At 49.7% G+C, this 25,158-nt stretch overlaps 1 protein-coding gene across 4 annotated transcripts in view; it reads right to left on the bottom strand.

The window, feature by feature from the left end:
• Positions 1-968: 968 nt before the first annotated feature.
• Positions 969-25,158, bottom strand: part of LOC135910523 (ADP-sugar pyrophosphatase-like) — a 64,246-nt gene continuing 40,056 nt past the window's right edge. For 3 of the 4 annotated variants that reach the window (XM_065442594.2, XM_065442591.2, XM_065442592.2), the window contains exons 2-9: positions 11,681-11,748; positions 10,484-10,536; positions 9,616-9,723; positions 7,420-7,521; positions 5,804-5,859; positions 4,640-4,694; positions 3,535-3,588; positions 969-1,975 (exon numbers count right to left, since the gene is read on the bottom strand). In XM_065442594.2, coding sequence (XP_065298666.2) covers positions 1,827-1,975; positions 3,535-3,588; positions 4,640-4,694; positions 5,804-5,859; positions 7,420-7,521; positions 9,616-9,723; positions 10,484-10,536; positions 11,681-11,727 — 624 coding nt within the window. In that variant the 5' untranslated portion in view covers positions 11,728-11,748 and the 3' untranslated portion in view covers positions 969-1,826. Of the gene's footprint in view, positions 1,976-3,534; positions 3,589-4,639; positions 4,695-5,803; positions 5,860-7,419; positions 7,522-9,615; positions 9,724-10,483; positions 10,537-11,680; positions 11,749-11,845; positions 11,937-25,158 lie in introns of those variants that run through there. The other variant, XM_065442593.2, reaches the window with a different exon arrangement.

The following is a 25,158-nucleotide window of genomic DNA, read 5'->3' as shown; positions in this document are numbered from 1 at the left end:
CATGCACCCTGAATACCACAGAGAAAGGAGGCGAGCGAGAGTGAAAGCTCTACGTAAGGCCTACGAAGGACCAAAACAAGGAGAAGTACGATACACCGACGCGGCAAAGTACAAGAACAGAGCGGCCCACGCTATCAGCGTGATCAACGGCCAAGGACAAGAGGTAGCTGCGGCCTCGGTAAACACTACAGACATCGACTGCGCGGAAGAAACGGCGATAGCCCTGGCGGCCACTACGGGCCAGCGAGAGGAAGAACTAATCACAATCATCACCGACTCGCAAACAGCATGTAGAAATTACCAAAAGGGCCGCATTTCCAAACAAGCCCTGAGCATCCTCGAAAAACGAGACAATTTTCCTGAACTGTACATTGTCTGGGCCCCGGGACACGAGTCCCTGGCGGGTAATGTAGCGGCTAATGCCGCTGCCCGAGATCACATTCTCCGGGCTATCCCACCAGGTTCACGAGCACCGGTAGACCAACAAGATAGCGTCCCGAAAAGATACGCCGATATCCTGAGCCACTACAGGCTGAGTAGGAGGATCTATCCACCCCCGCATCCCCAGCTGACAAGAGAAGAGGCGGTGATGTTCCGAAAACTACAGACCGGCACATTCCCGCACGGCACCCTGCTACACGCGATGTACCCTACGAGCTATACCCACAAATGCGCTTTCTGCTCTAGGCCCAATACCCTCTACCACATGGTATGGGAATGTCAGCAAAACCCATCGACACCGCCCATCACCGGACCAACCGTCGAGCAAGGGGAGGCCCAGCTGACAAGCTCGAGCCCTGAAGACCAGCATCGCCTGGTGAGCAGGGCCAAGTTATCAGCTCAGGCCCACGGCATCCTGGACTAGGGAAGCCGCCCACCTCGGACGATTTTACCGTCGGCTCATTTCTACTAATAAAGTTTATTCCTCCTCCTTCGTGAATGCAAAGCATACGTGAGTGAGCTTGGGGTCGATAAATGATAACATCACTCTTTATTCAACGACGTACAGATATGGCGCTTTGGTGTCAGATCTGAGACACACCTGGAGGGAGAGAAGGCATCATGATCGCGAAAATTTACCAAACGTGCATTCAAATAGCTGGCGACGAGTCGATCACCAAACTATAAGATCAATCAAGCCGGACAGAATACTTTGCCACAGATTGTGGCTTGTCATCTTTACCGCGTCTCAATACATTCGTACACCATTCACTATATTTGGTGATAACAATCTACTCAATGGTTCGATAACTAATTTTGTATTTATCATCATTCCCCTCGGTGTTCCCAGAGTTTTGACGGCTATTAAAGAATATATATAGTGTGCGCGTTTCAAAGGAAAGAGTGAGTTTCAGGTACCATAACAACAAAGCATAAGGGGGCAATAAAATAATAATTACAACAACAGAATGAAAAAAAAATGTCCGTGGGTTCGAAATATCAATACATACATACACGGCATGCACTGCACAACACTCACATTTCACGAAAACCAACATAATACATAAACGCTCCACGGTTCCTTCTGCCGCGTGGAAGACTTCCCCAATTTCAAATATATCTCTGTACTGTCCTGCTACGATCATAATAGGATTTTTTTAATAGCTAATTCCGGGTGACCTGTGTTACACGCCATACGTGAAAAGTTTACTGGTTGCTTAACATATCCCCTCGAAGTTGAGCGCACGGTCAGAACTTCTTTAGTGACATGGAGGCTTGCGGCAGCATCATTCCATGCTTGTGTCCACGCCACGGGAAACTTGGGGCTTTCGGATTGCAGTGCGGCGAAATCACCGGTGAAGACGTGGGGACGGGGCGTCGCGCGTCTAGTGGTCGATGTCGATGATGTTGGTCACTATCTGGACGTCGTCCTCCTTGTCGCCGTTCTGCTCGGCGCCCATTCTAAGGCCCATGGACAGGCCCAGGGCGAAGGTGTAGACGCGAGAGTCGATCACGTAGCCGTCCTCGCTGTATTCTGCAGTTGCCGTGTTTGCGAGAACAAGAAAAAGGAAAAAAAAAGTGCGTGAGGACTACTGTGTCCCGGAAACGAGAGTCCCATTTTGCGCAATTACGTTTCCAACGATTCAAAACTGAAGTTTTCTCCGAGGTTCGCCAACTACCTGGTCCTATAGCAACTGCGATACATCCAAAGCCTGTCCTGCATATGTACCGGTCCCCGTTCCCGTCGCGTGGGGCTTTTCTAGTCAAGCTCCTTTCTCGCTACACGGGCCCGCGTCGAGTGCCTCGACAAGTTGATAACGTCACGTACGAGATGCCCGCAGGTCCCGCTGCGTTCTCTACTCTGCTGTCCCGGGAACGACGCCAAGGTAGAGCGGTGCAGGGAGGATGGTGTAACTCGTTCAAGGGTGGCGATATGGACTTGTTGGTCGGTCATCATGGAAAGGTATCTGTATAGCGGAACAAAATAACACAAGAAGAAACGAAGACAAGCGCTAACTATCAACAACGCTGCTGATAGATAGTTGATAGTCTTCGTTCCTTCTTATGTCTTTGTTTTGTTGCGATATACAGATACCCTTCAATGGAACTCGTTCACTCGAGCTCTGCCGCCCTCCCTGCGCTCTTTACAGACGTGCCGGGACACCGCTTCTGCCGCCGAGAGTCATGCCACGTGACACTAGACGAGGTCGAAGTTAGTAGCCACCGGACGGAAGACGACGAAGTGTAGTAACCGGGTGCTGCCCTCCATCTCGTGGGAGTTTCCTACACTCTAAAGAAGCATCCACCCTTTGGAGCTTATTTTGTCCCCAAACAATAGGTGGTGTCCAAATCCACGCCGCAGTGGTGGCGCCCTCTAGACAAAGATGCCGATCCCGGAGGCTACGCTTTGCAAGGTTGCATGCGATTGCGGGAGCCGGTAACGCATGTATAGGCGACGCGTTGTGAACGCCACCTATAATCGTCTACCTCGGGCACCTTTCCCGCGTTATCGGCGTGACAGCGTTTTATAGAAAATGCAAGCAATACAGGTAACGTTTCTTGTTTGGCGACAAGATAGGCCCCGAAAGGTGCTGGACGACTTCCAAGTAACAATATTTTTAAGGGACTGAAAATGAGAATGCACAAGTTAGTGATGATGGTTCTTCCCTTTCGTTAAGGAACCCCTAAAATAAAAATTCATTTGCATCTCTCTTTCGCTTAGTATTAAAAGTGTACGAAAGAAATAAAAACATTCCCGCAATGCATACAACAGGATGAACACGAGCTAGCTTCACGAGACTGTCAAGGGGCTAAACTCTGCAAAATTGCATGTGCCACAAATATAACTTTATAATGTTTCCAAAAAACTCTCGTGAATGAAAACAAATTTGAATTCAAATATTTATGACAACCCAAAGCACCAGCGTTCGTAGGTGCATCTAGTTCGAGAGTTTCAGAAATATTGGGAAGTTTTTACATTGAAAAACATGTTTAGCATAAAATCATTGTGAGAGGTTTATCTCCTACGATTTCAAAGGATTCTTTAGCGTTTCCAGTTATTACAAACCAATGTGAAGACAAGGGAGGGCTTACCATTTAACCGCTTAAGAACGTCGTTCATGGGAACCTGGACAACTTCGTAGAACTCTGCAAAATCAAGTACGAAAATGCGTTAGCATGAGGAATCGTGTTGGTTCTGTATTTATTTTATTCCTATATTTATATCACCAATTTTATAGAGAGCACTATTATAAAAAAGCACAGGGCGCTGGCAACTATAATAGGCGCCATATCGCGTATGTCGGTTAAGACTTGTTAACGGCGAAAAATGCGCATCGTAATGACCTCCACATTTCATTTTTACCAAGGTATCCGTTACTTACGAACAGTGTCCCAATGAAATTGCGACATAATAAGGCCGTGCTCCTGGATATTTGACCAGCCGTGTCCACTGCTTGTGCGATGGACGCGACCTCGTAACATCCGAGTTAGTTAATTCATGTGTAAGCCAGAATTACGCGTGTTTTGCTTGTGGAACGACTCCAGAGTGGATTACATACGTTTTCTGTTCGCAAACTCTTGTCGACGGTTTGTAAGCTTTTGCGCAACGAAACGATGTTCCGCGCATGCTTAACGCAGTGACAGGCCCAGGTATAACGTCAGCCCAAAGAGCTAATGCACGACCGATAAGTGTGTACTATCGATTACCCCAATAGATATGGCCGATACGGATACAAGTAATTTAATTAAAAGAATCCTGAGCAGCGCCACTCCCTTAGGGCGACACCGCGGGCCGGTCCAACGTGGGGAAAGTTAGGCCTAACCTAACCGCCGCATCGCAGGTTCTCTTGACAGCCCCTGACGACGATATTCCGAGCTTTTGATTGCCGAGTTCCACTTAGGCTCTGGCGGGACACCGCCAGAGCATGTGATCTAAATTGCATGTCCCGCCGCAGCTAGGACACTGAGCTGTCATGCACTGAACAGTGCATGAAGGCCAGATTAGGATAAGAGCTATAGTTTGAAGCATCCTAAGGGTTATAGCGTGATGTGTTGCGAATTTTTTTTATGTGGTGGAGGAAATATTCTTCTCTCCAGATAGAAATGTTTTATGAATTCAGTAAAGGTGAATATTTAGATGTCGTATGTTAACAAAATGCGTTACGATGGCATCCCAAAATGTCGTTCATATACTAACCTCCCTCGCCGAACTTCTGCTGGGCGTTGAGGTTGCGGAGATCATCACCGTTGATCTGCAGAGGAGAGCGTCGCAGTGTAGGTAACACATCTTTTGCTCAAGTAACGTATCTCAATCAAAGAAGACACACAACTACTAAGGAAACTATTAAGACAAGCGCCACGACAAGCAATGTCGTTCGGCGGAAAGACCACGTGTACTCAGAGTCAGAACAACATCACAATGACAAACAATAATTACAATAACTTAAACTGAAATATTAGCTAAATGACGATCGGTTGTCAATTACAGTTCATACTTAGTGGACGTGAAGAGTTCGAAACCGTTTGATCGATGAATTTCATCGATTTATCAGTCGTGACGTTCGCGACATTCAAAGTAAAAAAAAAGGCACTAATTCTGCTCGGGAAACGAGGAGGTTCGTCGCTGCAGGGATGGTGTTATTTATAATGGCGCCGACTGTTATTGCTGCTAATTCAGGCATGCATTCGCTGGGAGTGCCGCGATCGAACGAATTCCACATGAGGCCGATTATTTGAACAAGGAGAGCACCTCCAGACAAACGAAGGTGATAACAGAGAACGATTACCTTCCAAAAATTCTTCGCGATATAAAAATGATCGTTCACTCGAACGGCTGATCATGCGATCGCCCAGCCGTAACGTGCAACAAAGTTTGTGGTAAACATGCGTAAATAAATGAGCAGAGAAATGGAAACGTTTCATCAGCCAGAACACTTTCACCAGTACTTGATCTGCTACACATTTTGTTCGTTCCGCCCGATTAATGGCTCATCCTTACACAGGCACACGCGAAGTCACTGGAACGTGGAAACAACCGCAACGCTTTTCCATTCGCCACCGCGCCACTGATTGGCCAGTCGTCGTCACGTGATCGATTCCCGCCATAAATGGTTCACGCCGCGACATAGCGCACGCGCAGTGACTTTAGGTACAGGGCATTAGAAAGTTTTAGACCAGGGGGCGCAAGCGACTTGCGTACGCAATTATAGGGATCGCGGTACTGCGCATGCGCAGACCCCTACGTCTGCGCATGCGTAGTACCGTGGCCCCCTAGTTCTGGCGCACGGAAGCCCCTTGCCGTACCCTGATCAAAAGCTCTCTGCTAGCTCTGAAGGCAGCGGCAACAACGCAGTGTCCTCACCTCGACCGACACGAGCTTCGTGGTGCACGCCGTGTGGACAGGGTCAGAGGCCGTCACTGCGAAGGTGAGAAGGCAGGAATTAGGCCACTGGTCTACACAATGCCTATGTATACAAACTTATAAGCCTCGAGTGGCAAGGAGAGAAGAAGGGGAAGTGAGGGGCTCGGCTTTGGTAATCGTGACCACATAAAGCCAACAGGCAACTAAGGAGAGCATCGGGGAAATTAACTGCGGCTTAAGTGGAAGCTTTAGCTCGGGTGCTCCTATCTGAATACATGTAAAAGGAGAATTCGTTTTTCTCGGCAACCACTGCGCCAAATTTAGCAAGGTTTGTTGCATTTAAAAGAAGAACTTAAAATGTAGGGACTGCTAGTTTCGAATTTGTGATTTAAGTCCTCAATATTTCATTAAAATTTGGCAAAAATCGAGAATATTCAGAAAACGAAACTATTAAGTCTACAACTCTAACTAGACAATGAAAAATGACACCACAATTCTGTGAATTGCATCTAATAGTACATCTAAAGCGCACAAAATTGATGTGTTACACATGAATCTAAAAAAAAAGATTAGTAAGGGAATAGAGCTTTTGCAGAACCATTGTGCGCAACGTAACAAATTCACGTAAGGTGTAAAATGACATATGGAATTGGTCCGTTTTGAATGTTCTAAGATACCGTTTACAGAACCGCGATATCTGGTTTTGATGCATAGCTATTAATTTATAAACTTCGTGCGTCTATTTTTTTTTTCAGGCTGTCGAATTTTTTTAAGATCACTAACGAAATTCAGGCCCTCAATCGAAATTCTGCTTCCGACAGTCGCTAGAATTCAACTTTCTCTCTCAAATGCAACAAATGTCATTAAAATCGGTCCAGGGGTTATCTCAGAAAAAGTTTTTGCATTTTACATGCATTTGAATGGGCCACGTCAGAGTTGGGCCCGAGCTAAAGCTTCCTCTTAAATTGGAATGTGGAAAATAACGAAGGGAAATGGAAGTGAGCGATGAGATAACTTGTCACCGGTGTGAGCCGAACCCAAAAACATCGCATTGTGCGCGTGCGTCGCACTACAAATTGTGCTACGGCTATCAATTCGTGCACTATAACTTGGGTACTTGCGTTTTACTATAGATCTAGCCCTAGGAGTGCTAGCCAGCGCCACTGAGAGCCAAGGTGGGTGGATGTGGAACATCCTTTCTTTTTGCCCGATGGCGTCACGTAACACGTGATATCTTAGAGAGATTTCAAGTTGAAAGAGACACTCTCCTGAAGAATCTGCAAAACAAGGACCTTCCGCATGCGCCTGCAACACCTTATATTTCCCGAGGGATCAGTTATAGCCCGCAAAGAAACTTCACGTCTCCTCATCGAATTCTTAAGAGAGACTGGTTTGCTGGACATATGGTGAAACCCTTCAGCGGTATTGTGCGAGACGCTCGGGCGGAGCAATTGCCGGCCTTGTTCGCCAGGCTAAACCCTCCTGCTGCAACAATTCACCACCACCACCACGCGCACATGCGACTAAAACCCTCGCACGCTACCTATAATGACATCAAAGGCTGCCAGATTCGAGACCCTCGCAACGAATGAAACGACAGCAGAGGGGGCACTCACGAGGGCTGATCTTCTTGAGCCCCGTGCAGGTGTAGCCTGTCTGCGAGTGGAGCCGGCGCAAAGCCGCGAGTTCTGACGTGGAGTCTGGCGGGTCCACGACGCCTGCAAGAGAAAAGAAAGGCACACGTGGATGCTGGTAAAACACGATCGATCGAACGCGTCAGTACATAACGAACGACAAATTTTAGACTGGTGCAATAGTTTCGTACGACACAATTCGGTTTTATACTGTGCTGGTTTCCGCACGAACGACAACCTAGAAAGGGTTGGGCGGATAGCAGTTTGTTTTAACGCGATAGCGTTAAGGAGCTCGTGTCGCAGAAAAGTCGGTGTCGGCGTCCGCGGCGTTGGCCGTGAGCGATAAATCACGGCAGGCACTTCATAAATAAAAAGCAACTTCGAAGATGGGCTGGGTGGGAATCGAACCAGGGTCTCCGGAGTGTGAGACGGAGACGCTACCACTCATCCACGAGTTCGATGCTTGAAAGCAGTACAAAAGCGCTTCTAGTGAATGCAGTGTTGCCTTAGAAACGTGCCGTAGAAAGTTGCACTGCGGTGTATTTTTGAGACCGAATCGAACATGAATAGAATAGTGCCGAGAATCGAATATTTTGCGAATAGTTCGCAATTAAAAGCGCGATGAGCAAAACGAGAACAAGCCGAAAGCAGGAGCCGACGTTTCGACAAGTGGACTTGCCTTCTTCAAGGCCTTGAAGAAGACAAGTCCACTTTTCGAAACACGTTGGCTCCTGCTTTCACCTTGTTCTCGTTTTGCTCATCGTCTTGAATTTCCATTTCGCGCCTTCCCCGTGTTTTCCCCACAATGAAAAGAAGTCATTTTCGCGATTAATATAACGCTATGTTCAGTATCCCAGTATTCTTCTGTTTTAGCAAGTTTCTTTCACACCAAAATGCACGTTATGAACCGTTTGTTAATTGAAAGTCCAAATAGAGCATTGGGAACAAATCGGCAGTTTGTTCGCACACCTGGGAATTTTTTTCGGGCAGTGAAAATTACCGCGGTTTAGAAGCGACGGTCTGGCTCCCTCAGCGATGTGAGCGTGCTCAACAATACCCAACTTCTCACATTTCAATGCAGCTATGGCCGCCGGGATAATTTTTTTTGCATTTTTACTCTCAATTTTATGTATGCTTATGTTTGTTTGCAGTGCACTTTTTACAGGACTGAATGTATTCGCAAAATATTAGTATTTACGAATTACGTCTATCGGATTCGATTCCTCTTTCGAAATATTCGAACATTCGCACACGCCTACACTAAAGACAAGCCGATCAGGGCGATCGTTCCTGCTTATCCCTCTTTGTGGTGTTGTCGTTCGTTTGTAATCGGCAGCGCTCGAAAGCGAATTTAGTTCGTTAGGTCGTAAGTGAGGCTTGATCTGCATTTGCGCACATTTAAAGGTAAGTTTCACCTCAGTAGATCCTATTTAAACACATGAGAACTGAGAAATAATTTTCGTGGCATTTACTGCATCGAATTTGAGGAGGTTTGTTGGGCTTAAATGGGAAAAAAAGTCGGGAGTTTACAGGTTACATGGAGCAGGTTTTTAGTTTACGCCATCAATTTCTTAAATAAATATTTTTGTGAAGGGCAGCACTTCGGAAAACTATATAAAGTTTTCAACTCTGCAATAAAGAAACTAAATCACAATTCTGTAATCCGAACCTTTTACGAAATGTGAAGCGAATACACGTATACTGTACGTAATCGTGCAGTAAACCAGCGATTCGTGAGGGCTTTTGCGAAACCCATGTAATCATCGAAACAATTTCGTGCTAGCCGTAAGCTCGAATCACATTCATCCGCTTCATTTGCTTCAAAAGACGCAGTTCACAGAACTGCGACATCAGTTTTTGCTACTGAGTTATGGGTTTGTAAACATTGCTTTGCAGCACTCTGCAATGTTGCCGATTATCGGCAATTCTCGTGAAACATTTGATGTTCTAAATCAGTACCATATTCTTCCTGCAGGTGCTAGAACTTAACTTTCGCTGTCAAGTGCAACAAATTCCATTCAGATCGGTTTTAGCGGTTGTGATATAACGCTATTTCCGAGTTTTACGTGTATGTGAACGGAGAAATCCTATATATATATGGCGCCTGCAGCTAACCAGGATATAAGAAGGAGGCTATACCTATGAGAACGCGCGAGCAAAATTGAGGCATAATCTCACCAGCGGGGAACTCCAGGGTGAAGGCTTTCATGGAAGGCCGGTACTGCTTGACGAGAACCAGGCAGTCGTACTTGAGCATGCGGCGCAGGGTTGGAATCGCGCAGACAGCTGCGACAGGAAAATCACACCAGTTCATTGAAACACCGCTGGCGAGTGCGATGCCACGGTGACAGAAGTGACGTCGCTTTACAGTACAGTGCGGTTGTAGCAACGGATTCGTTTAGGTCACATGTATACTTGATGAAAAGAGCGCTACGAAGACGCGGACGAAAGAACAACATGTACGACAGACAAGACGCTTTCATCAAGTATGCATAACCAACTCATCCATATCAAGCTTCTGTTGCTTCAGAGGTCACATGTAAAGCGGCATCAAGAGCCAGGTATTTCGATGGCAGAAAGAAGCTCTGTGCGAGGAGGAATTGGTGACTGTACATATCTGAAGGTGCACACAGGTGTTACGACGATGGTTACCTCGTTAACATCATGTACCAGCGGGCGAAAAGCGGGCTTATCGAAAGCAAGTAAACACACACAAGAGCGCGCACCCAGCAGGTTATAGGAGTCCAGTGTATATTTAGTTTATAGTTTGTTGCGTTATAACTGCTGGGACATGCCAGCTTTTCAAAATTGAATGTTCTTTGAGAGCACGCGCGCCACGTAAACTGAAATTGAACTTATAGTTGAGGCGCCATGCGGCGCATACAGTCGTAATGGCGAATCATGTTCGAACGGAAAGGGAACACAAATAATTGAATGCAGAAAATGCTTCTGTGCTTCCTCCCGGCGACATCCCCCTTTGCGCTGCGCTATGCGATTCAGCATATCTATATATTGGGCTGCATCGATCTTACGCGGTCGTACTTACAGTCAGACTCGCTGCTCTTGGCCTTCTGGCATCGTTCGGCCACCTCCCAGATCCTGCAAAAAGGGCCAGCCAAGGCACTCGTTCACTCACAATCCAATCGAAGTAACGCAAAAAAGAAAAAGAGGGGGGATGGAATGAGCGAAGCATTGAAAGCGATAGCAATTTAGGGTTGTTAGCGTTGTGCTCAAGCCCCACGGACGGTGTTCTAACAATACGCGGAAGCGATGCACGCGAGACAAAGTACTGGTGCACGCGCCGCATAAACAGCACCCTGGAAGATATACCAGGCGGCTCACAACGCTGACGCGACGAGAAACGCCTGCCGAGGCGGCATACAGACGTCGTGCCTCGATGGTGCACGATATATGGAGCGTTGAATGCAAGCGCATGCGTGAAGACCCCTCCAAGTGCACCAGACGACAGACGAAAAAACCGCCGACGTCTGTCGGTGCCCAGCGAATGGGATCAGCTCGTTTTAAGTTTGTCGTCTGCTGCGTCCTTCCACTCAGACCAATGCACGTACTACGGTGTAACGTGCTCGCAGCTTCTCAGCTGTAACGCGAACGTGTGTGCGCGCCCACAACGCTCGCGGCAACAGGGGAAGACAAAACGGATCCGTGGTTCCGCTGCAGGGCGTGACGTTGCGTCCACGGGCTTCGTCGTTTTCTTTATGTTTTTTTTAAAGCCAAACGCACTGCCCGTCTCGGGAGACGCAATGCCGAACACGTGGCGTCGATACTGTGACAGCACGACGACGGCAACTCTTGCGTCCGTACGATTTATATCGAAGTAAAAAAGAAAAAAAATGGCTGTGGCTTAGCTAAGGTTAAGCCCAGGATGCGAAGCATACTAGCCTTTATTTTAGTTGTTGAACCACTGTTTAGCCTGGTGAACTGCTGTTGCTTGGCTATATTTGGTTCGGCTAGACGAAGAAACAACTCATGCAGGCTAGCGCACGAGCTGAGTATGTAGCTACGCGGCCGCAAGCGAGCGCACGAGTTGAGCCTCCGCTTTTGCAGCTGCTATGACGTCATATGGTAGCTACGCGGCCGCGCGCGGCGCAGCAAGGAAGAGCGTGGTTGTGCGGCTAGTATGCTTCGCATAAAATAAGAAATAGCGCGGCAGCTTGGATTGGATGCCGCAGCACACGCGATGGCTTGGGCGCGCGAACGAGCACAGAACAGTACGTGGACTCACTTTTGACTGCCGGTGGCGTCGACGTACTTGTACTTGGCGAGCGACATGTGTTCGCCGCGGGCGATCACCTGCGTAGAGAAGAAAGAGACCCAAGGATGGACGTGTGAGTACCCGATGCTAACACAGTGCGTTGGGCTTGTTGGTTTTCCGTTATACGCGATATACCACTTCTATGGGAATGGGACAGGACCGAAGGCGATACAACCGCGGCGCTGAACTATAACGACTGACGCTTATATTCTATATATGCACACGTATGATCACAAGCCTGAATGACAAGCGTGTAAGCAATCCTATCGTCAGCCTCGCGGAAAGAACTGCGGTGGCTATCGCTCGTTAATGGTGGTAACAGTCATGCCTTCAAAATAACCTGCTCCACTGCGCAGCAACTGCTGGACGCTTTTTTTTTCGTCTGTTCCCAGCTTTGTTTTGGTACCGTTGCAGATATATTTATTGATACGTGCACCAGAATAAACCTTCAGTTGTCAGTTTTAGCGCCCGGCTGTGTCGCCTTCGTCACCTGTCCCGTCCCATATAGCGCTGCCATCACATACGAGTACACCGAGTTCAACACCGCGTCGCGTACATGGTCATCCAGTCACCCGACTGCATTTTCCCCGCTCGTCAGGTCAGCTTTCCAACGAAGACGTCTGCTGTCGCAACGAGGGACGCAGATCGTTTTCTAACCAACAGCATCTATAGCGTGAGCAACTACGAGCCGGAAGGTGTCGAAATGTACCCTGTTTACGAGGCGACACTACGTGCAACTTGTTGTGTACGGCGTGCTGTTCGTAGCGCTTTTAACCAGAGCCCCTCGACCACTCCAGTTGCGAAACTCGAAGTAGGCCACCATGTTCCCAAAGCGGAGCTCAGCGACTGTTGCGTCACCTATAGTCAATAAAACTAACTATAAAGCGCCAGTCCTTCAGACCGGTAGAGAAAAGAAAAAATGTCCCAGTTTTGCTAATTATTGACAGCGATGGCAAGCTATTAGAATATTGAACGAAGCGAGGCTCGCAGTTTTATGTGCAGTATAAAATGAAGTGGGCATTCGCTTACTAGAGGTACGTTCGAGTGGTTCCTATGTACCTTGCTCAAACTCGGTTCACAGCGATGCGGAGCCCTGTCGAGATTCGAGTCAGAGAAAGCCGGGCCCTCCAGCCGAGCGTTCAAACTACTCCCACACCAACGGGAGCAGTTTCAATGACGATCGACCAAGCATTTCAATGATGATCGACCAACAAGCCGCCTTCAACGGGACCGGGAACAGCGTGTGACCGGGATTCTGCCAGATCTCGGGGTCAGAGAGCCATTCGAGTGCTTCGAGCTGGATCGCGGCGCCTTGAAAGTACCGGGCGAACGGGTTCTAACATAGCACTCGCTTTCGACCAACCGAATGCAGAATGAGCCGTAACTGAACACGTGCGCTGTCACGCGCCCAATAACACACACGAACATAGTTCGATCAGTCGATCACCGGAAGCATTGTGCGGTGACACAACATTGGGTGAACAAGGGGTACCGGCAGCGGGAAGCTAGCGTGGTTGCCCCAAAAAGCGAACCTTCCGGGATTTTTATAGGCCCCAATGTTTATGTTGGCCGCTATAACAAATCGGTCAATTAGGATTACTAAATTCAGAAGAAGCTTGTTCTGTACAGTTGAGTAAAGGACATGGCCTTTTTTCCCGGACAAAGTTGAATGCAAAGTCATGCTACTGAAAGTTTCCTTCTTCGGGGGGGGGGGTGGGGGGGGAGGGAAGGGGGGCAAGCCTCTATGCCAAAACCTGTGCGCAAGAGTACTTACATACACGAGGCAGCCAAGAAGTATGCGGCGCATTTAATGGGCAACCAGCGCTGAAGCTTCGCGTGCCGACAGCAGCGCCGTAACACACAGCCTAGCGAGCGGTAGACACAGTTTCCAGTAGCACACGCAGTGATTTCGTGTCAGCAAATTCACCGACTGTCTTGAGTCACACTTTTCAAGGCTCCTCAAATGGCAGGGAACCGACGTGCTAGGACGTCGCAGCGCATGCGCTCTACGGAGCGCGCATGGCCATGGACAGAACTTGGCTGGCCGCATCGGGCTAGGCAAACATTGATAAAGGCGCACGTTTCTTATCGCTAAATATGTCGTGCCATCTTCGTAGCCTCCCTATCGGACGGTTTCAGCATATTTTAGTAACGCATGAAAAATGTCGTAGCGCCTCCTGGCCAGCGCTGGTTCCCCATAGGTATCTAACTTTACTGTGATAGGAAGCATGTTCTTTGGGCCCAGCAAACTTAATACCGACGGCTCGCACGCCCGACAGCCCGACTTTTGGTAAAAAAAAAAACATGTTCCGTCGATTTTGGCAGCCCGATTTGCATTGCGAATAGCCGCTAAGTCAGCATTTGAGCAGCGCGTTTGGCAGCGTGCGACGCCCGGTTGCAACTGTAACTGCCCCTCACAGATAAGGTGGCTGGCGCGTCGGAAAAAACCGACAACATGCAGATGTGATAAGCGTACATCTTAGGGGAGCCGAAAGAGAGTACACACCAGAAAAGTGTTAACTGGCATCTAGGGTTTGGTTAACTTAAGTTGCGGGGTAGCGTTCTTGTTCCGTGTGCTTTTAATTTTCTTTTTATTGGTCCTGTATAAGGTGGCCTTTTCTTAAACCTGCAGGTGTCGGCCCGGCAACACATTCTATTAAGTGACAGCGTGACGCCCTACGGCCCTATATACGTAGTACATCTCCCCCTGCACAAGTACGCGTTGTCCTCTCGACCCGAATCGCGCGTTTGACGCTGCTGCCCACGATTACGGTCGTACACGTCATCGCTGTGGACGGCAGCTAGCCCTTTGGACGCGGCCCCGTCGGCTGACGGTACGTCTTTTCCCGCGAATACATAACGGGCCTCTCCAAAGATACAACCTATTCGGTTTCGGTTCGAGTACGTCGCTGCGGTCTTATCAGGGGCCTTATCAGTTGTCCACTGTCCACTGGTCGGTGCAGACGAGTGTCCAGGGAGCGTATACACTGCAGGCTTTTATACGCGCTTGCGCACGACGTATAGCAGCCCGCGCTGAAGTGCTCTACAGCGTTTATCGGGAACACAATCCGTAACGCGGGTGCTTAAGGGCGGAGTGCTACGCAAACCTATTAGCAAGTCAAACGGACTCTGCACGTTCATCGAGTGCCCCGGCCTTTCTTCTTTTTTTTTCAGTGCATTTTTTTTTATCTCTCTCTGTCCGCGTGTCGTATGCGGATGCAACGAGGCCAGTCTTAGCTGCTCGGCCCGGATGTGACAATGGTCGCAGCCCTCGACGACGGCGTGGTCTCCGGCGACTTCGGTGACCCGAGATAAGCTGCGGGGACCCGCGAAGCGAGCGTATTCGGTATCGCCGACGGCGTCTCTGTCTCTTGCGGCAACGAGACGGGGAGGAGGAAGAGTCTGTGCCGCTGGTCGTTTTGCATGTCCCTTCTTTTTTTTTTCTGCCGAGGTAAGTGGAAACCAGCTCGTCCACAGCGAGATACCGCGTACGCTCCACCAAAGGCCGTATCCCTTCTGCTCTCCTTCCTTCCTTTTGTTTGTTTGTACAGTGAATCGGCGCTAACACCGCTCTTGCCGCGCGCGAGAAAAAAAAAAAGAAAAAAAAACGCTCCCTTGCCAATTCTGACTGACGCGTGACCGAGTATGCAGATACTGGACGTCTGCGCAGACGTTGTATTCCGCCAGATTGCGGGAGGCGCCTAGCAACAAGGCATACCGCCAGCGAGACAGACAGTTTCCGACAAAATTTACGAGAGGTAAATCCGGTGCTATAGTGCCTATGATAGCTGCGATCGTGGCAGCTGGCTCAGCCAGCTAGGGAATGATGGTTAGTGCGCGGGTTGACCGAACTTTTGTCCTTATGGCTTCGAACGGCTTTGCAAAAGATGATCATAGAGGTGGCGTTAATATCCGCGCGCCGCAGCGCGGCGACTTCTCCATTTACAAAGCAGATCTCAAAAGCTACGCTTCGATCTGCTGGTTGAATGCGGCGGAAGCGGTTTTGGGAACCGGAAACACGCCATGTAGACGTCGGGTTTTGGACACCACCCATTTCCGACAAAATATTACGGTAGAAATGCTGCAATTCGCGGCGGTTATGCATGCCTCGTAGCCCTCTGCGTTTAGAAAACAAAAAGGTAAAGTATCGCTTCGAAAGTTGGGTCAACAAAGGCAGAGAAAGCGTGCTAAACAAAGCCGCAAGAAGGTCTGAAACCACGGACGAAAATCGCACAAATCCCACGTACTAAGCTTATCATTCTCGTTGCAAATTAATGGTAGCACAGCCACAGTATGGCCACAGTTCCTCCTCCTAGCAATTTTTATGGGGGAACTATGCCGTCAACCACCGCCTCCGAGATCGCAGGCGCCGAGCGCCGCGCGTCAGCACTTAGATACGCACTCTTGCCCTTTAGAATACCGCTCAACAGCGTCTGCTCGCCACTCCAGAAATGTACCGCTTCTGCGGTGATAATTCGAAAGCGTACATCAGACTCGACTGCCCATGGTGCGAAATACGCAGCGTAGACCACCGCTGGAGCTGCTTCAAACGTGCCTCCCAAACCACCTCAGACATTCTTTTTTTTTTTTCTGACTGGACCGACCCTTTCACGTCACAATATCGTGATGGCACGTAATACTGCTGCCATCGCTGGTACACCCCACTGCACAGGCAAACGAAAGTAATTTACGCAATGTTGTGCAAGCTCGCTTGTGATGTCGCTACTGTCCAATGCTGTGCGTTCTGTGCAGCGTGTCTATTGGCGGCGAGGAGTTACGGAGTCGCCATCTATCGGAAGCGCCTCGCTGGCGTAGTATGAGGGATCACGTGGCGCACTCCTCGTAGGTTTTGCTGTCAGCGCTCACTGAAAACACCACGCGCGAGCTCTCCCGGACATTTCTGTAAGTATTTTAGAAACGAGAGAAGTTTCTTACTGTCTAAATAATAATCTTGGGCAAACTGAAAGCACACAATCGTTTACAGACAGACAGACAGTTTTACCGAATACGTACAGTGAACGCCACTGCGCGCGGTCGCCGCGATGGAGTCTCCCGAACCGGCTTCTTGCGTGAAAGGTAGGTAAACGTTGCGAGCAAACTATGTGAAATATGTTCTTATAGTGTTTGTATAACTAAGTGCAGTGTAATAGAACGAAGCCTCAATGCAGCGATCGCGCAGATTCGCAGCGACCGACTGCGCGTCTGCATGCTTGTCCGCGCACTGTTTGGCTTTCCCCGCGCGCGCGTTTTCGCACCGTGCCATTAGATTTAGGCCGCAGAATATGAGCATTTGACAGTATACAAGCAACCATTGTTGCGTGGGCGCTATCACAGCTGTTCAAAAATAATGTCATTGTAGAGACTTCGACGCTGTGATGTGCCGTCGCGACGATTCAATCTTTTTTTTTCTTCTAAGTTCTTTAACCTTTCAATACTATTTCTCGAGTTGCGTCGCACTGTATGTTTATCGGTGTTCTCAGCGTGCAATTTCCCGCTGCTCTTTTTTTGTAATCCAGTGCATTAATTCATAACACAAACCTGACCATATGCCATGCTTTTTTTTATGTGCATCTTACCGCTGCCCTTCCACTCCACTGAACTTACCAGTATCTATAGCATCGACAAGTTCATAGACCAAACCGTCACGACAATAGTCGGGCAGCGGACTCGGGCGAGCGTCTCAGTGCGCGTTTTCAGAACATCGCAGACAGGGCGCCGTAGCAGAAATCTTCCTCGCGTCTGTGCTTGCTGCATACCCGAGTTGTAGCCGATGACTGTTTGCCGGTTTTATGTTTCGCGAGCCAAGCTTCACGCAGCTTGTCCTGCGGCTACGTGTGAATAGAGAGTTTTAGATCGGGGGACGCAAGCGGCTTGCGTACGCAACAAGTAGGGGGCCATCGAATTGCGCATGCGCGGACCCCTGCGCCTGGATCTGCGCATGCGCAGTACCGTCGCCCCTAGCTCTTGCGTACGCCAGCCGCTTGCGTCCCCTAACCTAAAACTCTCCAATAAGGCTGACACCGGCCTCCGTTACGTGCGTCCGGCCCTGCGGCACCGAGAAGTAGCCTACCGTGTTGCGCGCCTTCAAAGGCAGCCACTACCTATTGTAGTGCTTTCAAGCATTGTAAAGGAGACACTCGAAGCGAGAAAATGTCGCCACTAAATGAGGACCGCAGCGTACGAGGGAATTGAAACTCTCGTTTTCAGCTCGCTTCGGCGCTCCCGAAGCAGCCGACGCGGCCGCTATGTCCACGTGATCCCTCCTAGCACGTCACGCCGACGGTGGCGCCAGCTTTTCCAGTGGTGGAGCTCGAGGCCAATAGTGGCACGCCTTGCGGCGCGCAGAGCGCTTGCCGGTGCGCGAAAGGCGCAAGGATTGCAGCTTTGAAAAGACGCGCGCCAGCGCGCGCCCATGTGGCTCGCTATTCTTCGGCGTGGAATACATCGTTTCGTATTTTCGCGAGGCAGCAGCTGCAGCGATATTTGTCTGGAAATGTCGTCTGCGCTCTTGCCGCGCTTCGACGCGTACCGTCTGTTCCGTGCACAATCTGCGCATGCGCTTTGTAGGCGCGCGGGCGCGAGCTTTCGTGCGCCGGCAACCGTTAGAGGTGTAGTTTGGCTTTATTATTGCCGAGCCGTAACTACGCTTCCGTTATGTCCCCGTCATTCGTAATCGGACCGCTCTACGAAGATAAGACAGCCATATATCCTTTTCCTTGTTTTTTTTTCTTCTTGGCTTCCTTGCTCGGTTTGTGTGCGACAGGACGAAGTAAACTCATTATTATTATTATTATTATTATTATTATTATTATTATTATTATTATTATTATTATTGTTGTTGTTGTTTAGTTTGACTATTTGGTTAGGTATCGCGGTATACGAGAACAGGGCAAGCTGCGCGTTAGGCCCGATTCGCACAGCCGTCAAATGCCCCGTCCCCGATGTCATCCGCGTCCGTCCCGAGACACAGCGTTTCCTTTTTTCCAGTTTCTCCTCCAAAAACGAGACTACGGTGACGTTAAGAGCATCGGCTAACGTCTACATACGGCGTCCCGCTTTTGAAGGGAAAACGGGCGAGGAAACGCTGTCTCTGTACCGACGCCGCTGACGTGTACGGCCACCCGCCGTGGTTGCTCAGTGGCTATATATGGTGTTAGGCAGCTGAGCACGAGGTCGCGGGATCGAATCCCGGCCACGGCGGCCGTATTTCGATGGGGGCGAAATGCGGAAACACCAGTGTACTTAGATTTAGGTGCACGTTAAAGAACCCCAGGTGGTCAAAATTTCCGGAGTCCCCAACTACGGCGTGCCTCATAATCAGAGAGCGGTTTTGGCACGTAAAACCCCATAATTTAATTGTTTTTTTTACGTGTACGGCCGGATAGGGTATATATAGTCACTGTGGCCGATTTTCCACCGACGCGGCCGGTTTTTTCCGCCACTGTACCGGCTGCCGGTTCGACCCCCTCCCCCCCTCTCCCCTCCATACCGGAACGCCATTTGGCGGTTTTTTTTTTTTCGATTCAGCCGAAATTGGCACATTACAAGCTCCATCGCAGCCACGCTACCGCGCTTTCCGTCCTGTAGCCAACAAATGTACTCTCGCAAGGGGACTTATTCCTACTTAAGACTTTTCACCGTCGTGTTATCCGACTTTGCGAGACCGGTGAACGTTCATCCTCTCGCGTTTCTTCCTAAATTCTAACACGCTCCGAACACCCTCAAAGGTGACGAATATAATGCGCACATTGAGTATTTATGTTCCGTTTTGGTGGGAGTGCAGCATCGTGGCACCTCGTACGTCAGGCCGCTCCCACGCACTACTGAACGGTTAGTATACTATAGTGACATGCTTTACTATTACGCGAAAGGATGACGATTTTAAAAGCGAACCACATTTTATAAACAAGGCCTTTTCCAAATCTAATCAGTCAGGCAACATTAATACGCGCCATATTGCAACTTGCTTTTGATTTCATTCACCCATCCTGTTTATAATATTACATACAATGCTTTTTACACACACACACACACACACACACACACACACACACACACACACACACACACACACACACACACACACACACACACACACACACACACACACACACACACACACACACACGCACACACACACAACCCGCCGTGGTTGCTCAGTGGCTATGGTGTTAGGCTGCTGAGCACGAGGTCGCGGGATCGAATCCCGGCCACGGCGGCCGCATTTCGATGGGGGCGAAATGCGAAAACACCCGTGTACTTAGATTTAGGTGCACGTTAAAGAACCCCAGGTGGTCGAAATTTCCGGAGTCCTCCACTACGGCGTGCCTCATAATCAGAACGTGGTTTTGGCACGTAAAACCCCATAATTTAATTTTAACACACACACACACACACACACACACACACACACACACACACACACACACACACACACACACACACACACACACACACACACACACACACAGATAAAACAGGTAGAAAACTTCATGCAAGCCGCAACTTGTTTTTAACACATCAGCGGGAACCGGCTTGTACGATCAGTTGGCATGTTCACAAGATCCGCCCGCAGTTTCGCCCCGCGGCAAAGCGCAATCGCATCGCTCTCGTCTGAACGCTCCAGCTTCGCGACCTCCCTCGAGTCGGCACCACATACGCCAACGCCGCCGCACCGCGCGCAATCTCTAAATGGCAAAGCAAACAACCTGAAGTGCGCCTATCGTGCATCCGAGCCCTTCCTCTTCGCCTCCGGCGTGTGCTATTACAGAAACGCTGTCACGACCCACACACGCACGCACGCACGCACGCGCTCTCCAGCTAGGAGACGTTATCCGCACCGCGCGCTATGCGGCAATCACGCGCCGCCTCCGTCGCGTCTAAACTTGGCCGACGCACACAAACAGCGCGCGCCATCACTCTCCTAGCACGTGATGCGCAGAGAGTGGACGTGGAGGGGCGGTCAAGCTTCCTTCCGCAAGGCCTTGGCACTGGGTCGCCTCTATAATGGAGCCGGCCGCCGAGACTCTCGTAGTCGCCGAGCCGGTTCGTGCTGCCTTCTAATCTGGGCGGGATAATACATCTCCAGCGGGCAACCTTGACCGCGAGCATCCCCTTCCGTCGCATGCTCTTTCGAGCAACGTTGCAAACGTACAGTCTTACGCAATCGGTGCAGAGAGATAGAGAGAGAGAGAGCTCAAGGCCTTTCTAGCCCTCCCCCCCCCTCCCTTCCACAACTACGCGAGGTGTTTCGTCATTGTTGCTGTTGTTGTAGGAAATAATGACACGATCGAGGCATGCGATATCAGTCGGTTATGGGATGGCAGGCCGTTAGAGAGATTATGTAGTACGGGCTTGTTTGCGAGCTAGCGCAGCAGTTATGATGGGAGGCCGGGGCGAGCCTGCTCGACAAGCGCGTGCTCGTTTAGATCTAGCAGGGGTATGATTATAATTAGCGCTGTTTCAACCTTCCGATGCAGCATTTGGGGCTGCACAGCGGAAAATCTCCACACGAAGTATAAGGAGAGTGCTTTCTTGCAGGGCGCGCGAATACCCCGAAATTTCGAACACGAGTCCAGTAGTCATCCAATATTCGTTTCTTTTCGAATCCAAAAAGAATACTGAATGGAGTCTACACGGAGAAAGCCATATGACGCAAGCGGCGACTGTTACGAACGATTCCGCCGCGGGGGAGGAGTCGCGGTTTCTACGAGGAGAAACCAGTCGACGGGCGATCGCACTTGGTAGCTAACTTCGTCTCCATTATTTCCAGCCGATCAATAAAAAACACTTGGCCTTCAGGCAGCTTACAAACCTGTTTTCTCTAGTTATGGGCAAACAATTCATAGTGCATTTGGAGAAACTCATCATATTTACGTCAACGTGTTGCTGCTGTAGCATTACGTTTTCCCCCTTCAATGTAAGGAGACTTGCTGCTCCTGTGCTTCATTAACTGTCATTGTGATGCTGCAACACATGCAATCAGCTTTTCGGTTCGAGCTCCCCATGATGGCGGAATTCTGTCCCTTTTTGAGGACTGCATCACACTTATGAACAAGCAATTGCATTTGTTCTTATCAGGATAGCAATTATACGGACACTGCAGGCGCATTTTTGCCGTCGCCGTGCTGTACCGTATAAAGTTCAAGGGCGATAACACCGCCGCCGCGCGTCGTGTGCTGTACGTACGACTGAAAGCACGCGAGGGAAGCCGACAATCGCGGCTAAAATCTGGCGCGCGCGAAGGAAGAAAGCGGAGAACAAACGCGCCATCTTCCGTCGCGCGAAAGGCCGTGGGGGAGATGAGAAGGAAGAGGGGAGGGCGGCGTTGTGCTACGGCAGCAACTGTGCATTTCGCCACCGGGCTCAAGGGGAACTGACGATCCCGGCTCAATTAGGGCTCAGTCTCGCGCGCGATATGTGGAGGAAAGCGGAGAGGAAGCGCGGGAGGGAGGGGGGGGGGGCAGCTTCGACTCCGCCAAGTGCGTACTTTGCACGGCAGCCCGCGCCGTATCTTGAAAGGGTTCTGCAGACGGCTCATACCTTTGTGCGCGTTGTGTTCTTGCCGCTGCTGCGTTGAAGCGATAGAGAGCACGAAGGTCACTTTGCTCGCCGCTGCTGCCGCGCTTGCTCACACTAGCGTTTTGAGGGCGAGTGTCCGCGCTCATCGAGTGTGATGTGTCCATGTTTATTTGTGCGCCCTGACACCACGCTTGTTAATTCAGTTAGTATGCGAATGTTTCCAAGGTTATACGGTCGATAAAACTACCATCCTTACTTCGTATAGCTGTCTGCTAATTTGCTCCGCCTTTCGGACGAAACCGACTTTTTTTCTATGCGGACTCCACGCAACCTTTGCGTCTCACTTTATTTAGAAATGAGAAAATATTCGGTATTCGATTCGACGCGGAGATTTCGCATTCTAACGCTCCTGATTTCCCTTCTTTGTTTGTTTCTTTCTTTCTTTCGAATTCCTTTTATTTTGCGTTCCGTCCTCATCAGGGTGGGGCCCTCGCGCAACGAAGAGAAGCCGCGACACCATGTAAAACCACCAGAGCTCTGCCGGAATTGTGGCTTTTGTCACCACAGTTAATTCCTTTAGTCCTCACGCATGTTGAATGATCACGGACTTCTACTTTGCGCCTGCGCAAAAAAAAAAAAAAGATGTTCCCCCTGGATTAACTGGGCAGCCCAATTAAGCATTCGAGTGGGTTAAGAAGACCTGAACTTTCGACAACCCTGCAAGTGCGCGAAGCACGTTGTATTAAGGAAAGTAAAAGAACGGCATCGTCCTGGCGAAAGCGAGGTAAACGTGCAGATCGGGGAATCTCGAGGATCTATAGAGGAGGCGCAGGTCAAGAGATTCCTCGTTCCCATCCCGAACGAGCGTTCTCGAGCTTGGGACATGTTTGAATGAGCGCGACGAGTCTCGTCTCGATCGGAGGATTTGTTTTAGCAGCGATATTGAGGTCAGGGAATGCCGAGCCACGATGATTCCTGCGAGCAGGTGCGATCAGGACGTCGTCATCCACCGCGCTAACGACGACGTTATGTTTAAATCCCAGTTACGCTTCCCGACACATTCTATAACTCATAAACCGCACGGCCTGCACTTGGCGTCGCAGCAAACATGCGCTTTCTGCGCCACTGTTATGCTGGACAACGCCACCAAAGATGGTCTACGCAGATTAACAGGCTTTTCAGCGACCGTTTCAGTGCGTTACACGCACCCCCGCCGCCAGAATTTCGAGCTTCGCATTAGCGACTCGTCTGAAAACGCTACCAGTGTGTCTATCCACGGCGTTGTTTAGAAATTGGATTGTAGTGTCAACAAGCGCACTAGGGGACACAAGTTCCATTTGTTACACAGAGACGGAGCGGCGATTTGCCATCGGGTACATATGCTTTGCAGTGTTGATCGAGCAGTTACGAAAAAATAACGCGAGACAGTTTAGTTCCCCGCTGTACGGAAACATCTGTCCTCGACTGCCGTTGTCCAAGCAATTTAAAAGCCTTTTTAAAGCAGATACATTGGAGCAGATATAGTGATCACTAGCGAGCAACATAAGATGGAATACAACAAGTTTTCAACCGATGACTGCTCACGGCTTGGTTTTCGAACAAGGTGATTATATCTACACCAAGTAGCTTCCGGATGAACGTAGTAGCAGATACTCGTGGAAAACGCGTTCGGTATACGTGTTGAAGCCATTGTGGCATATGGAATGCATACCAATCTGTTCGCCCCCCCTCGCACCGTTTACGGGTGTACGTGCAAGAGCCAGGATACTTTTGCGAGCCAGTGCGCATCTGTGTTTTCTGCGATAGCGAATTTCGCCAGCTCTGTTCGTAGAGTTCCGTTTCCGTCCCACATATCAGCTGAAGGACGTAACCGTAGAAATCTTTTTTTTTTCCGACACCACCTACATGACTTCAAGTGCTCGCTCTATCAAGCGATAGCTGAAGGGGCCAGCGCAATGAAGATTCAATCACACGAGAGATAGCACCCGGTATGCGCGTCCCAAGACGGATAAAGGAGGCAAGGACAGCACCTTGATAAAAGAGATAAAGGCTCGTGAGGATGACCACTCCTGCCTCTATTCGGGGCGCCATCGCAGTTTGCGACACCAGCCTTTTCTCAGGCGCGCAACAAAGGCAGTGGAAGCGTGCAAAAACGGCAGAGCTGAATTTGAGTGGAGTGGCGTGTAAGGAGCAACCGATAAAGCACCCCGTTACGTGTACTCGGTACCCACGATGGAAGTTGGCAATCCTTAAGGACTGGCGCCGATGCTCTTGACACAGTAGCCCCCTTCGCCTTTCTTACTTTATTCCCGCTCATTACGTCGTCTACTATTCATACACAATGGCTACAGTGTGAGATTGAGCAACATAGCCTGAACTCGATGTAGTGCACATTCGTACTTGCGATTGCGAAGAGAGACCAACGTCGCTTCAGTTCTCATCATAATCAACCTAGTCGCGGCTGTACAATAAACGGGGGGGAGGGGGGGGGGGCTTTGCTTGGCTTTCCAGGGTGTCAGAAAGTAATGTAGAGGATGATTCAAATTGCGGTTGCGCACCTTTCGTGCACTCTCATTTTCGGATACGGCGGTGAAGTTACAACGTCTAGCCCAAGGTTTCGCTGTGGTCTTGGCGAGAGTTGCAGCGCCGGTTAGGTGTAGTGGTGGTGGTGGTGAATTGTAGCAACAGGCGGGTTTAGCCTGGCGAACAAGGCTGGCAATTGCTTCGCCCGAGCGTCTCGCACAATACCGCTGAAGGGTTTCACCATGTGTCCATCAAACCAGTCTCTCTTAAGAATTCGATGAGGAGACGTGAAGTTTCTTTTGGAGCTATAACTGATCCCGCGGGAAATATAAGGTGTTGCAGGCGCGCATGTGGAAGGTTCTTGCTTTGCAGATTCTTCAGGAGAGTGGTGCGGTTAGGTGTTC

The sequence above is a fragment of the Dermacentor albipictus genome, chromosome 6 (assembly GCF_038994185.2).
Source record: "Dermacentor albipictus isolate Rhodes 1998 colony chromosome 6, USDA_Dalb.pri_finalv2, whole genome shotgun sequence".
NCBI lineage: Eukaryota > Metazoa > Arthropoda > Arachnida > Ixodida > Ixodidae > Dermacentor > Dermacentor albipictus.
The sequence above is the reverse complement of the archived record's forward strand: the minus strand, read 5'-3'. Positions and strand labels throughout refer to the sequence as shown.